Source organism: Oncorhynchus mykiss, chromosome 4, assembly GCF_057628025.1.
Source record: "Oncorhynchus mykiss isolate SJ-2025 chromosome 4, ASM5762802v1, whole genome shotgun sequence".
Taxonomy (NCBI): domain Eukaryota; kingdom Metazoa; phylum Chordata; class Actinopteri; order Salmoniformes; family Salmonidae; genus Oncorhynchus; species Oncorhynchus mykiss.
The window spans coordinates 90,746,805-90,760,923 of record NC_143025.1 but is presented as its reverse complement, the minus strand read 5'-3'; the positions used below and the strand labels follow the sequence as shown (position 1 = coordinate 90,760,923).

Sequence of the window (14,119 nt, the reverse complement as noted above, 5' to 3'; positions counted from 1 at the left end):
CTCCAGGAGGATACATAAGGAAGTAAGCCATGCACTAATGATGTCGATGGCCCATGCTCCAGGAGGATACATAAGGAAGTAAGCCATGCGCTAATGATGTCGATGGCCCGTGCTCCAGGAGGATACATAAGGAAGTAAGCCATGCACTAATGGTGTCGATGGCCCGTGCTCCAGGAGGATACATAAGGAAGTAAGCCATGCGCTAATGATGTCGATGGCCCGTGCTCCAGGAGGATACATAAGGAAGTAAGCCATGCACTAATGATGTCGATGGCCCATGCTCCAGGAGGATACATAAGGAAGTAAGCCATGCACTATAGGTTAGGTTAGCTTCTTGTTGACTGGCCAGTCAACAACTGTGGAAATGGTGCCAATGAATACACCCTGGTCCTGCTTTTAGCCACCTTTAGCAAGTGTGGAGCTGCTAGGTTAGGGTATTGATGGTAGGAGAGTGGAGCTGCTAGGGTATTGATGGTAGGAGAGTGGAGCTGCTAGGTTATTGATGGTAGGAGAGTGGAGCTGCTAGGGTATTGATGGTAGGAGGGTGTAGCTGCTAGGTTATTGATGGTAGGAGAGTGGAGCTGCTTGGGTTTTGATGGTAGGAGAGTGGAGCTGCTGGATTAGGGTGTTGATGGTAGGAGAGTGGAGCTGCTAGGGTTTTGATGGTAGGAGAGTGGAGCTGCTAGGTTATTGATGGTAGGAGAGTGGAGCTGCTAGGTTATTGATGGTAGGAGAGTGGAGCTGCTAGGGTATTGATGGTAGGAGGGTGTAGCTGCTAGGTTATTGATGGTAGGAGAGTGGAGCTGCTAGGGTATTGATGGTAGTAGGGTGTAGCTGCTAGGTTATTGATGGTAGGAGAGTGGAGCTGCTTGGCTAGGGTATTGATGGTAGGAGAGTGGAACTGCTAGGGTATTGATGGTAGGAGAGTGGAGCTGCTTGGCTAGGGTATTGATGGTAGGAGAGTGGAGCTGCTAGGGTATTGATGGTAGGAGAGTGGAGCTGCTTGCCTAGGGTATTGATGGTAGGAGAGTGGAGCTGCTTGGCTAGGGTATTGATGGTAGGAGAGTGGAACTGCTAGGGTATTGATGGTAGGAGAGTGGAGCTGCTTGGCTAGGGTATTGATGGTAGGAAAGTGGAGCTGCTAGGCTAGGGTATTGAGGGTAGGAGAGTGGAGCTGCTAGAGTATTGATGGTAGGAGAGTGTAGCTGCTAGGGTATTAATGGTAGGAGAGTGGAGCTGCTAGGGTATTGATGGTAGGAGAGTGGAGCTGCTAGGGTATTGATGGTAGGAGAGTGGAGCTGCTAGGGTATTGATGTTAGGAGAGTGGAGCTGCTAGGTTATTGATGGTAGGAGAGTGGAGCTGCTAGGGTATTGATGTTAGGAGAGTGGAGCTGCTAGGTTATTGATGGTAGGAGAGTGGAGCTGCTAGGGTTTTGATGGTAGGAGAGGAGAGCTGCTAGGGTATTGATGGTAGGAGAGTGGAGCTGCTAGGGTATTGATGGTAGGAGAGTGGAGCTGCTAGGGTATTGATGGTAGGAGAGTGGAGCTGCTAGGGTATTGATGGTAGGAGAGGAGAGCTGCTAGGGTATTGATGGTAGGAGAGTGGAGCTGCTAGGGTATTGATGGTAGGAGAGTGGAGCTGCTAGGGTATTGATGGTAGGAGAGTGGAGCTGCTAGGGTATTGATGGTAGGAGAGTGGAGCTGCTAGGGTATTGATGGTAGGAGAGTGGAGCTGCTAGGGTATTGATGGTAGGAGAGTGGAGCTGCTAGGGTATTGATGGTAGGAGAGTGGAGCTGCTAGGGTATTGATGGTAGGAGAGTGGAGCTGCTAGGGTATTGATGGTAGGAGAGTGGAGCTGCTAGGGTATTGATGGTAGGAGAGTGGAGCTGCTAGGGTATTGATGGTAGAGTCTGGGGTTGCATCCCAAATGGCACCCTATTCCCTTTATAGTGCACAACTTTAGACCAGAGCCCTATGGGTATTGGTCAAAGGTAGGGCACTATGTGGGGAATAGAGTGCCATTTGGGACACAGAGGTTGAATTCCTCAGCCTTGGATTGGAGCAGCTAATTGGCCTCAGGAATGGTGCAGGAAATGGACCCATTTTGTCGACCTGAAGACGGATGAAGTATGTGAGTGGAGAAATCCAGGGTTTCCTGACACACACACATATACACACACACACACACACACACACATTTGTCTGAGTGCACACAGATTTACGAACACACACGCAGGTACATTAGACCTACACGCAGCCATGGCTCATATGCCATTGGTCTTGGCCATGTGCCAGCTAGCTAGGACCTGCATTGAGTTCTAATACATGGCATTTCCTCTCCCACCCTGACTGTGCTGTGTGTTTGGCTTCTCCTGAGGCCTTTCAGTCGACTAGGCGGTTCTGTAAAGCAGAAATTCCTGTCCTGCCATGCTCTACCCTGCCGTGCCCTGTCCTGCCATGCTCTACCTGCCATGCTCTACCCTGCCGTGCCCTAACCTGCCGTGTCCTGCCCCGTCCTGCCCTGTCCCGTCCTGCCGTGTCCTGCCCCGTCCTGCCCTGTCCTGTCCTGCCCCGTCCTGCCCTAACCTGCTGTGCCCTGTCCTGCCGTGCCCTGTCCTGCCGTGCCCTGTCCTGCTCTGTCCTGCCGTGCCCTGTCCTGCCCTGTCCTGCCGTGCCCTGTCCTGCCGTGCCCTGTCCTGCTCTGTCCTGCCGTGCCCTGTCCTGCCGTGCCCTGTCCTGTCCTGCCCTGTCCTGCCGTGCCCTGTCCTGCTCTGTCCTGTCCTGCCGTGCCCTGTCCTGTCCTGCCCTGTCCTGCCGTGCCCTGTCCTGTCCTGTCCTGCCCCGTCCTGCGCTAACCTGCCGTGCCCTGTCCTGCCGTGCCCTGTCCTGCTCTGTCCTGCCGTGCCCTGTCCTGCTCTGTCCTGCCGTGCCCTGTCCTGCCGTGCCCTGTCCTGCCGTGCTCTGTCCTGCCGTGCCCTGTCCTGCCGTGCTCTGTCCTGCCGTGCCCTGTCCTGTCCTGCCCTGTCCTGCCCTGTCCTGCCGTGCCCTGTCCTGTCCTGTCCTGCCCCGTCCTGCGCTAACCTGCCGTGCCCTGTCCTGCCCTGTCCTGCCGTGCCCTGTCCTGCTCTGTCCTGCCGTGCCCTGTCCTGCTCTGTCCTGCCGTGCCCTGTCCTGCCGTGCCCTGTCCTGCCGTGCTCTGTCCTGCCGTGCCCTGTCCTGTCCTGCCCTGTCCTGCCGTGCCCTGTCCTGTCCTGTCCTGTCCTGCCCTGTCCTGTCCTGCCCTGTCCTGCCCTAACCTGCCGTGCCCTGTCCTGCCGTGCCCTGTCCTGCTGTGCCCTGTCCTTCTCTGTCCTGTCCTGCCCTGTCCTGCCCTGTCCTGTCCTGCCCTGTCCTGCCGTGTCCTGTCCTGTGTGACTGTCTTTGTCTGTCTGGGGGTACAGTATATTAGTATATTGGCTGTGTGGCACGACTGGCTTTTCTGCTTGACTGCGAGAATACAGAGAGTGTGTTGCATCATCAAACACTGACCACTTATCCTGGCAAACGTTCGCCCGCCAGCCCGGCGACACAAACGGAGAAAGTATAAGAACCCCCCCCCCCTTTTGAAAAGGGAGTGGTAAAGCCCCTTTTCACCCTCTGGCTTTTAGCAACCACTACTTGCTTCTGGGGGGGGGGGGTTCTTAATTGTTTCACGTGTCAAACAATCGAGGGTGTTCACAGCAAGAAATGTCTCTGAGGGGGGAGGGGGGGGGGGGTTCTCGGGTCTTAACTGTGTGTTCGTTGTTGGAAAGGTCTTTGATCTAGCAGTGGATATTTTTGGTATTTTTCCTCAAACCTCCAAACTCTGCAGACAGAGTGAAACATCAGTCGTGTTGATCAGTTTGATAAACATCTGGATCTAGTTTTAATGTTTTTATAGTTGGTAGGAGTTTCTTGTGTAGTTTTTATAGTTGTAAGGAGTTGTTCTGCTGTATGCTAGTTCAGTCTGTGCTCTGACACACTCCGGCCAATGCAGCTCCTCTGTAGATTCAGGTTGTAGAGATTTGTATAATCTTATCTCATGTCTCCTATGTGAATCAGCCCATAGCCTGTTTAGCGTAGGGATGGGATTCCCCGTGACTGAATAACCTAATTGTTCCATTGGAACAGAAGTGGCTCAGCTCCCTTTCTCAGACGACGTAGCCCTCCCGGAGTAGGCTCCGACACGCCGTCGGGAAGAAAATGCCTGCCACAGACCTCGGAGCTTTTGCTGACGGTGAAGTTGTCTCGTCGGATGTTGTTCACCCACTTCTTTCGTAGTTTATCGTCGGCAGGGAAAAAAGAGTAGAATGACAGACTGGAGAATTTGAAGACACTAACTAGCTAGCCAATTAATGAAGCACACAACACTACTTATACTATACTACTAATATTACTATTATATACAAAAAATAAATAGCGATGCTCCAATATTATATTTTGGCCCGATACCGATATCCAATATTTTCCCTGCCAAAAAACCCCGATACCGATTCTAGTACAGTTAAATAGTTAACACACACACACACACACACACACACACATGGACACACACACACACACACACCACACACATGGACACAGCGGTCTAAGGCACTGCATCTCAGTGCAAGAGGCGTCACTACAGTCCATGGTTCGAATCCAGGCTGTATCACGTCCGGCCGTGATTGGGAGTCCCATAGGGCGGCGCACATTTGGCCCGTCGTCTTCTGCGCTGTCATTGTAAATAAGAATTTGTTCTTACACACCACACTGATCAAAAAGTTATTTTGTGGGCATTTACGCATGTCTCCATTACCAGTAAAACATAATCAAAACATGTTTCTTTCACTTACTTGCTGTGCTTTTTCGTTGTTCATTTGTTTCATTCTCAACCAGGATTTCTATCCAATGCCGTTTGTCTTTGCGTGTCGAAAAAGATACACGTCAAAACACTATTTGACATGTCAAATAACACAACATAATCTGTTTCAGTAGCTAGAGTAAGCTAACTAGCTATATAGCTAGGTGTCATCATCTAAAATAACCCTAATTTACAAGACAGTTCTTATTTGATTAATGGTTGTTGGACCCATCTTTGTGAAGCTAGCCACAATAAGGATAAGCCACAATAGTGGACTTTGCGGTTAATCTTCAAAATAAAAGTATTGTATAATTCTACTCTTTGTATTTAATTTGCATCACTGTCAATGACATGCTTTTATTTTGAAGGCAAACCGCAATATTCCACTATTGTGCCTAATCCTTATTGTGGCTAGCTTCACAACACAACCCGGTACAGTCGAGCCTCAAAAGCCAGATGAAGCGATCTGGCTGCTTATAACGTCAGCTTTGGGCAACAGGGTTAAGTAGTTGCCTAGCTATTTATTTTTCAATTTCAATAGGCGAACAACAAGTGGCAACCTAGCTAATACATTGCTAAGAATAGTGAAAATGACTGCTGTTTCTACTGGACATTGTTTTCAGGCTGGTTGTATTGGTGCTGGCGAGGTACTAAGCTAAAGCTAGCTACCCCAGAAGTTGCGGTCAAACAAATAATCAAATCAAACTTTATTAGTCACATGCGCCGAATACAACAAGTGTAGACCTTTACCGTGAAATGCTTACTTACAAGCCCTTAACAAACAGTGCAGGTCAAGAAGAGTTGAAAAAAATATTTACCAAGTAGAATAAAATAAAAAGTAATAATAAAAAGTAACACAATAAGAATAAGAATATCGAGGCTATATACAGGGGGCACCGGTACCGAGTCAGTGTGCAGGGGTACAGGTTAGTTGAGGTCAGATGCCAAGCAGTTGCCATACCAGGCAGTGATGCAACCGGTCAGGATGCTCTCGATGGTGCAGCTGTAGAACCTTTTGAGGATCTGGGGACCCATGCCAGTTTCCTGAGGGGGAAAAGGTTTTGTCGTGCCCTCTTCACGACTGTCTTGGTATGTTTGGACCTTGATAGTTTGTTGGTGATGTGGATGTGGTGATGTGGACATATCGGGATTTCTTATAAATCATGCTTTATTACCAACGCGGTATTGTAAACACATCGTTCGTGGCCGTTGTTTGCAGCCTTTTTTGTACAGCTTTGACAGTGCTACCGTATCATCTTTTTTTGACACGCAATGACCCAAACAGCATCCCATAGTATGTATGTCGTGAAGCTAATAGCAGTGACGCTATTACTGTGTAACTCCTGTAGGGCAACATCTGAAAAAAAGCCCCCTTGGTAGTGTGTACCGGTGCTCGACCAGTCGGCGAAAAGCCAACATCACCCACGACAGAGAACGGTTGATCGTCAAGGGCAATGAATTCCATTATCTTGGCTTTAATGGGATTACGCCGTTGAGTTGTCTCTCTGAAATGTTCTCACTCTTTCAAATGACTGCTGGACTTGTTGACTGCTCGATCCACACAGCAGACATTGTGGGCCAGGTTAGGAATGCTGTGTTGCACGTGTAGCGCAACATTTTACATGGCGTTACCTACGTTATATAGGTAGCTTGAACATTGGCGTTAAACTAGATTTTTGACCGATACCGATGTTGCCATTTGATATGTTCACCGATTTATATCGTGCATCCCTAATATACAATACTTCTAGCAATGCTAATATGACCAACAGCTAAAAACAGGAGGGAGATGTCTTTAGGCCTGGCTAGGTGTTTAGCCCTGCTGTAGGCCTGGCTAGGTGTTTAGCCCTGCTGTAGGCCTGGCTAGGTGTTTAGCCCTGCTGTAGGCCTGGCTAGGTGTGTAGCCCTGGCTAGGTATCTATACACTTACAAAATATTTATTAATTCATAATCTCCTGAGAGGAGGAATCAGAGAATGTGTAATCGGTAAACTGTGCCATCTTGGTCTCAGTCCATTTTTTCCGACAGTAACTCCCTCTCTCGGTCTCTCCCTCCTTCACTCAGTCCAAACACACAACGCTGTGAGACCAGCTCTTGGCTGGGTGGAGTCACCTAGAATAGGGCTTACATGACAGGTCTTCTTGTTTTTTTGTAACCTCTTCTGCCTCTCGTTCTCTCTCTATTTTGCTCTCTCTCTCTCTCTCTCTCTCGCTCTCTCTCTCTCTCTCTCTCTCTCTCTCTCTCTCTCTCTCTCTCTCTTCTCTCTTTCTCTCTCTCTCGCTCTTTCTGGCTTTTGTAATAAAAGGTGCCGATTATTTTCCTAAGAAAGGAACCCAGCCCAGCAGTGTAGTCAGTCAGGAACATGGGTGTGTCCCAACTGACACCCTATTCTCTATAGTCCACTACTCTTGACTACTGTCCCTGGTCAAAAGTAGTGCACTATATATGGAATAGGGTGCCAGTTGGGACACATGAACAGTCAGCTGGTCAGCCCCACCGGCAGCAGGCAGTCAGTTGGTCAGCTGTCCTGTCCTGCTCATCTCACAATCAGAGTGTTTGAGTTGAGAGGTCGAGGAAATCCCGCTCATCGCTCTCATGAAGCGGTGTGCAGCTCGGGCGCTCCACGTCCTTTCCAACCGCTAAAAACCGTTCAGCGCTCACAGGAAGAAAAACTGCCGCTCCAAGTATTGAAACCAAACCATATGATTTTAATTATTTAAAAAAAACAACAGGAAGAGGTGACTAAGTTGTGCTCGTCATTTCAAATGGGCTGCATGTCATATTAAACAGCATATAAACACTCTAAGTAGGTCAGATAGACAGATAAATTCATTCTATTATTTCAAGGCAATAACCTACAAAGACATGCATTTGGAAGTGCATCACACTAGGTTGGTTGGGACATAAAGCACTCAGCATTTAAACAACATTTTGTCGTATTAAGTTACTTAGAATTAAATACAAAATTAAACTAAAAATGCCTTATACAGCCTCCATCTACAGTGCCTTTTAAATTCATTTTTAGAAACACGAGTTCGGCCAGAGCCTGTGTCTTCAGGTTCAGGCGACGGCATCTGTAGAGCAGGCCAGCAGCGGAGAAAACCCTCTCAGCGCTTACAGAAACGCCGGGGATGCCAAACACCCTTCGGATTACTCTAGCCAGGGTATAACCCTATCAAAACAGAAAGCTCCAGGACAGAGGTAATATACCAGACCTATTGGGCCAGAATCAATGATGGCCTATTGTATAGATAATAGAATGAAAATGAACTAAACTTTAATTAAGATATAAGATTTTTGTTGTTTATAAATACTTTGCTACGTTGACACACATAGCTAGCTAGCCACCTTTCTGTTAGCATGTACATGTAGTAAGTACATCATCGTGCTGCGTTCAGGATGTGTCTGTTCAGATTCCACAATGATTCTTTAGTTGTGGACACTACATCACGCACTCCCTCTCTTGCTCTTAGTTCTCTTCATCACATACTGACACATACTCTGCTCATAATGCACGTCTTGGCTGAAAGAACGCACTTCATCGCCAGATCAAGTTTGTGTCCTGTACCGTCCCTCTCCTCCTAACCACGAATCCGATCTGTTGCACTGTTCCATGAGCAACATTTTTGTTTTCTGTTTGGCCATCAGCACAGTCTTGGTTCTAACAGTCATTACATAAATATATTAATTCTGCAGTCACTTCCTCTAGGCCTGGTCTGTACAGGCTCTGTTTCTCTCTCTCTCTCTCTCTCTCTCTCTCTCTCTCTCTTCCTTTCATTTTTCTTTGATTGACCACAGGACTTCTCAATGCAAACTCTTGAAAATTGCCCGCAATCATTAAAATTAAAATAAATACTGTTGGTATGCAATGCATGATGAATCATAGCCACAGCCTGAACATGGAGCCTGAACATGGAGCCTACTTAAAAATGTAGATGAACATTCCAGAGTAGAATTTAGCAAAATCCAGTTTGTCAATTCTGTTAAAGCTGTCTGTCGAGGATATGAGAAAATAGCTTTAGAGAACTATGAGGGAAAGGAGACGGACACAGGGACATGAATAAGGCACGTCAGAAGACCCTGCAGCAATGGACAATAAAGTAGCTGGACCTTACAATCAATGACCTTCCATCTCCTCCTCTCTCCCCCTCTTCCTCTCTCCCTCCGTAGCTGTGGTGTATGGTGGCTGGGTCTAACATGATGCCCGGCCAGATCCTTGACCCCTCCCTGACGGCCGGCTCCTTGCCCAGCCTGGGCCCACTGGCGGGCATCTCTGCCACTACACTCACCGATCAGCTCAAACTTGCACAGGACTTCAGGAACCTGGGCGCCATGTTGTCACCGCTGCATTTCCTGGGACGGCTGGGCAAGAGGCCGCTCACTGCTATCAAGGGAGAGGTGAGGAGGGAGGGGTAGACTGGTGGGGAGGGAGATGGAGGGGAAGAAGAGCGTGAGGTGGATGTTAATCATTTTGAGTTCTGTTTTTTTTATATGTATGGTGGTCTGTTGAAAACTGGACCAGCCTACTAAGTTTTAGCTCCACCAAGTGGGCAATGTGAGAAGTAGTTTAGATGTTACACAATTTAACCATTTTCAATCTGGGCTCTCTTCAACTCTTCACTTTTGCCTCCAAGATGGCAATCACATGTGTCAAACTGAGGCACAGTTATGTGCAGTTCACAATAAAACAGTATGGAAAACCCCCAGGATTAAAACATACAGGAAAGATATAGCCCACGGTTGTCATCACAATGTTTTAATGATATACAGGCCATGGAAAGGTCCCCCATCACAACACCTCTTCTCCCTGCAGATGGACGAGGACGATGAGCGGAGGAGACGGAGGAGAGATAAGAACAAAGTGGCAGCAGCACGATGTCGGAACAGGAAGAAGGAGAGAACGGACTTCCTCCAAAGGGTCAGTCGCGTTTTCTTTTTCAAAATGGCGGCAAGAGTTCTTTATTTATACCTGGGATGTTCTTTGCAAATTGGCTGTAGAAGATGGACTAGATAGTATAAAGACATGAATGAGCTGTGAAGCGTTTATATAGTGTTTATGAATACTCTGTAAAGCATCTATATAGTGTTTATGAAGACATTATGAATACTCTGTAAAGCATCTATATAGTGTTTATGAAGACATTATGAATGCTCTGTAAAGCATCTATATAGTGTTTATGAAGACCTTATGAATGCTCTGTAAAGCATCTATATAGTGTTTATGAATACCTTATCAATGCTCTGTAAAGCATCTATATAGTGTTTATGAATACCTTATCAATGCTCTGTAAAGCATCTATATAGTGTTTATGAAGACATTATGAATGCTCTGTAAAGCATCTATATAGTGTTTATGCAGACCTTATGAATACTCTGTAAAGCATCTATATAGTGTTTATGAAGACATTATGAATGCTCTGTAAAGCATCTATATAGTGTTTATGAAGACATTATGAATGCTCTGTAAAGCATCTATATAGTGTTTATGAAGACCTTATGAATGCTCTGTAAAGCATCTATATAGTGTTTATGAAGACATTATGAATACTCTGTAAAGCATCTATATAGTGTTTATGAAGACATTATGAATACTCTGTAAAGCATCTATATAGTGTTTATGAAGTCTCTGTAAAGCATCTATATAGTGTTTATGAAGACATTATGAATACTCTGTAAAGTTTTAATGTTCTAGTTTGTTTAAAGTGGGACCTCAAGTGGTTATTGTAAAAGAGAAAGTCTCCTTGACTCGCCTGGCTAAATAAATGGCTTAACAGTGTACCCCCTCTGTCCTCCCTGTAGGAGTCGGAGCGTTTGGAGGTGGTGAACACTGACCTGAAGTCCCAGATTGAGGAGTTGAGGATGGAGAGACAGCAGTTAATGGTGATGCTCAACCTCCACCGCCCCACCTGCATCGTCCGCACCGACAGCGTCAAGACCCCCGAGAGCGAGGCCAACCCCCTGCTAGAACACCTGGCTGCCGAAAAGCTGACCGCATCCAAATGAAACCACAGGGGGAAACAAGAAACCGAAGGTCGGGGAAAGATAGATCCGCCAACAAAAAAAACAACTGTCATCATCATCATCATGAATGGTGGCCATTTTGGAAAAATTCTAAAATCAACTGCCGTTTTTTGTTGTTCCGTTGCCTCGGTAACACCTTGGTAATGTTACCTGAGTGGGCTCTGAGGGAAGAGGGAACCCTACCCTAGTCATCAGCCGGGTTCCCAGCCTTTAGTCATCAGCCTGGCGCTCTGCCTTACGCCCAACCCTGTTCTCTCTGCATCACAATAGGTGCTGTTTGTTCTGAAACCCAGTCAAGTGCCCTCAGTTTTACTCACTGCATCCAACCATCATTCTACAACAAAGGACAACATAGAAGAAGGTATAAAGTGGAAACTGTAATGTTGAACGGGAAACACTAAGGTCAATCATTCTAATGCTCTCTGTTACCGGCACTTATCAGCACTGAGACAAAACAAAGGGGCTGTTGTTTTTGATACTCTAAACCTGTACAACGGTAGAGATACACAGGTGTAACCAGCCAGCGTTCTGTATACCACCTTTAAATATACAGCTGTAGTAATATTCTAGGATCTGTCCATTACATACATTCAGTTTATACTAAAGTTGGAACAAAACAGTTGTTTTTGTATTCTATATTTACAATGCTAAAAAGGAAAAATCGTCTGCCTTGACGACGGCAGTATTCCGGTTGATCCGATTTGTGGTGACGCTGGCGTCATGAATAAAAGCACATATAAAACTATACGAAATAATGTTTACACTCCTGTTTATATATAAAAAAAAAAGGCATTGTTACGTCAATGTCTTGTCTTGCAATGTGCTTATTTTATACCGCTTTATATATATATATATAAATGACATGTATTATTGTGAAATGTTCTGCATTCTAATCACTTGATGTGATTTAGCATTTGTACATCTGTCTGTCAGTCTGTCCAGTTCTATTTTTCTATATGAATAATTACGCTGTTTAGCAGCTGTGAAAAGAAGAATTGTTCAGTTAACAGCTGGGCAATATCTCTCAATGACTTATGTATGACTTTCTTACCCCCCCCCCCCCCTCATATATAAATTATATTTGTCAAACTACGTTACGACTTTCATTTCTTGATCTATTTGCATGACGGTACTACTATCGCAATGTCTGGCAGCGCGTGGTTGTCAGACCATTCACGATGACACGCCCCTCTCTAATTGTCATTGGTTGCGCGAGTGGCGTAGTTTGTCTGGTTCAAGCATTCATGACATCACCCTGAAGAAGGCACAGGGATGCCCAAACGATGGTGGTTTACCCAATAACTGACTGGCATACTATTGGGATACTGTTACCACTATTGGGATACTGTTACCACTATTGGGATACTGTTACCACTATTGGGAAACTGTTACCACTATTGGGATACTATTATTGACATTATTGGTATTTTGGCTCACCTCAGTTTGCGCCCTCCCTTGTAAAACATCTACATACGGCTTTTTGGACAATTTGGTTACTATTGATGTCGATGTTCACAGTATAAGGCAGTACCTGTAGCTGTTGGTGAAGACTTGAGCGTAGACCAGGGTGATTTCAGGGTTGAAGTGTCCTGTGTATGTGTCATCGAGTCCTAGTGAAGCTGAGAAGGCCACCTCTGGTCAGTCTGATGGATACAACACAGTGTGTCAGTTTGCTGGAAGACTGATGAGAGTGATGTTGATAGATGATGAGAGTGATGTTGATAGATAATGATCTGTGTATCAATATTTTATTTCATTGCATTGTGCAATGCTTGTAATGCACCAACTAGCATCAGTGAATGTCTATGGGCCAGTTTCCCGGATATAGATTATGTCTAATCCTGGACTAAGAATGTAGTTCAATGGAGATTCTTCATTGAGAATGCTTTTTAGTCTGCATCTAGGCTTAATCTGTGGCCGGGAAACTGGCCCTTTGAGTCTTATCGTTAAATTAAGATCCCCACCAACGACATGAAACACACACTTACCTTAGGCATCAGCCTGGCTCTCTGCCTTACTCATCAACCTGGATCTCAGCCTTAGTCATCAGCCTGGCTCTCTACCTTAGGCATCAGCCTGGCTCTCTGCCTTACTCATCAACCTGGATCTCAGCCTTAGTCATCAGCCTGGCTCTCTGCCTTACTCATCAACCTGGATCTCAGCCTTAGTCATCAGCCTGGCTCTCTACCTTAGGCATCAGCCTGGCTCTCTACCTTAGTCATCAGCCTGGCTCTCTGCCTTAGTCATCAGCCTGACTCTCTACCTTAGTCATCAGCCAGGCTCTCAGCCTTAGTCAATATCCTGGCTCTCAGGCTTAGTCATCAGCCTGGCCCTCTGCCTCAGTCATCAGCCTGGCTCTTAGCCTTAGTCATCAGCCTGGCTCTCAACCTTAGTCAATATCCTGGCTCTCAGCCTTAGTCATCAGCCTGGCTCTCAACCTTAGTCAATATCCTGGCTCTCAGCCTTAGTCATCAGCCTGGCTCTCAACCTTAGTCAATATCCTGGCTCTCAGCCTTAGTCATCAGCCTGGCTCTCAACCTTAGTCAATATCCTGGCTCTTAGCCTTAGTCATCAGCCTGGCTCTCAACCTTAGTCAATATCCTGGCTCTTAGCCTTAGTCATCAGCCTGGCTCTCAACCTTAGACAATAGCCTGACTCTCAACCTTAGTCAATATCCTGGCTCTCAGCCTTAGTCATCAGCCTGGCTCTCTGCCTTACTCATCAGCCTGGCTCTCTGCCTTACTCATCATTCTGGCTCTCTGCCTTAGTCATCAGCCTGGCTCTCAACCTTAGTCAATATCCTGGCACTCAGCCTTAGTCATCAGCCTGACTCTCAGCCTCATCAGCCTGGCTCCTAGCTCTTCCTCCTGGGCCTCACTGGCATTCAGCCTGCCTTCAAGAGCAGGCTGAGCCGGAGCTAAAGTTTCCCATGTGAGATAACAGACAGTTACAATCATAACTGGCACAGGATGTGTCCCATCCTATTCACCACAAGGTGTCTGACCTGGGGGAGCCGGTGACCACCAGGTCGTCTAAGGAGGGGTGCACCGGCCCAGGTCGGAAAGTGAGCAGGCCAAAGTCACCGCGCCGCTCAGTAGTGGGATCGCGCCCGTGAATATACGCTGTAGTCCAGCCTGAGCAATACAGCGAGCTCATGGGTCACTGGTCAAAAGTAGTGCACTATATATAAGGAACAGGGTGCCGTTTGGGACACGTCTAGGGTGTGCCGTTTGGGA

The 14,119-nt window shown here is 46.7% G+C and overlaps 1 protein-coding gene across 2 annotated transcripts in view; it reads left to right on the top strand.

Annotated features, from left to right (window-relative positions):
- Window positions 1-11,976, top strand: part of LOC110522639 (jun dimerization protein 2) — a 37,782-nt gene extending 25,806 nt beyond the window's left edge. For both annotated transcript variants that reach the window (XM_021601109.3, XM_021601110.3), the window contains exons 3-5: window positions 9,033-9,260; window positions 9,676-9,780; window positions 10,662-11,976. In XM_021601109.3, coding sequence (XP_021456784.1) covers window positions 9,042-9,260; window positions 9,676-9,780; window positions 10,662-10,865 — 528 coding nt within the window. In that variant the 5' untranslated portion in view covers window positions 9,033-9,041 and the 3' untranslated portion in view covers window positions 10,866-11,976. The remainder of the gene's footprint in view (window positions 1-9,032; window positions 9,261-9,675; window positions 9,781-10,661) is intronic.
- The last annotated feature ends 2,143 nt before the right edge of the window (window positions 11,977-14,119 follow it).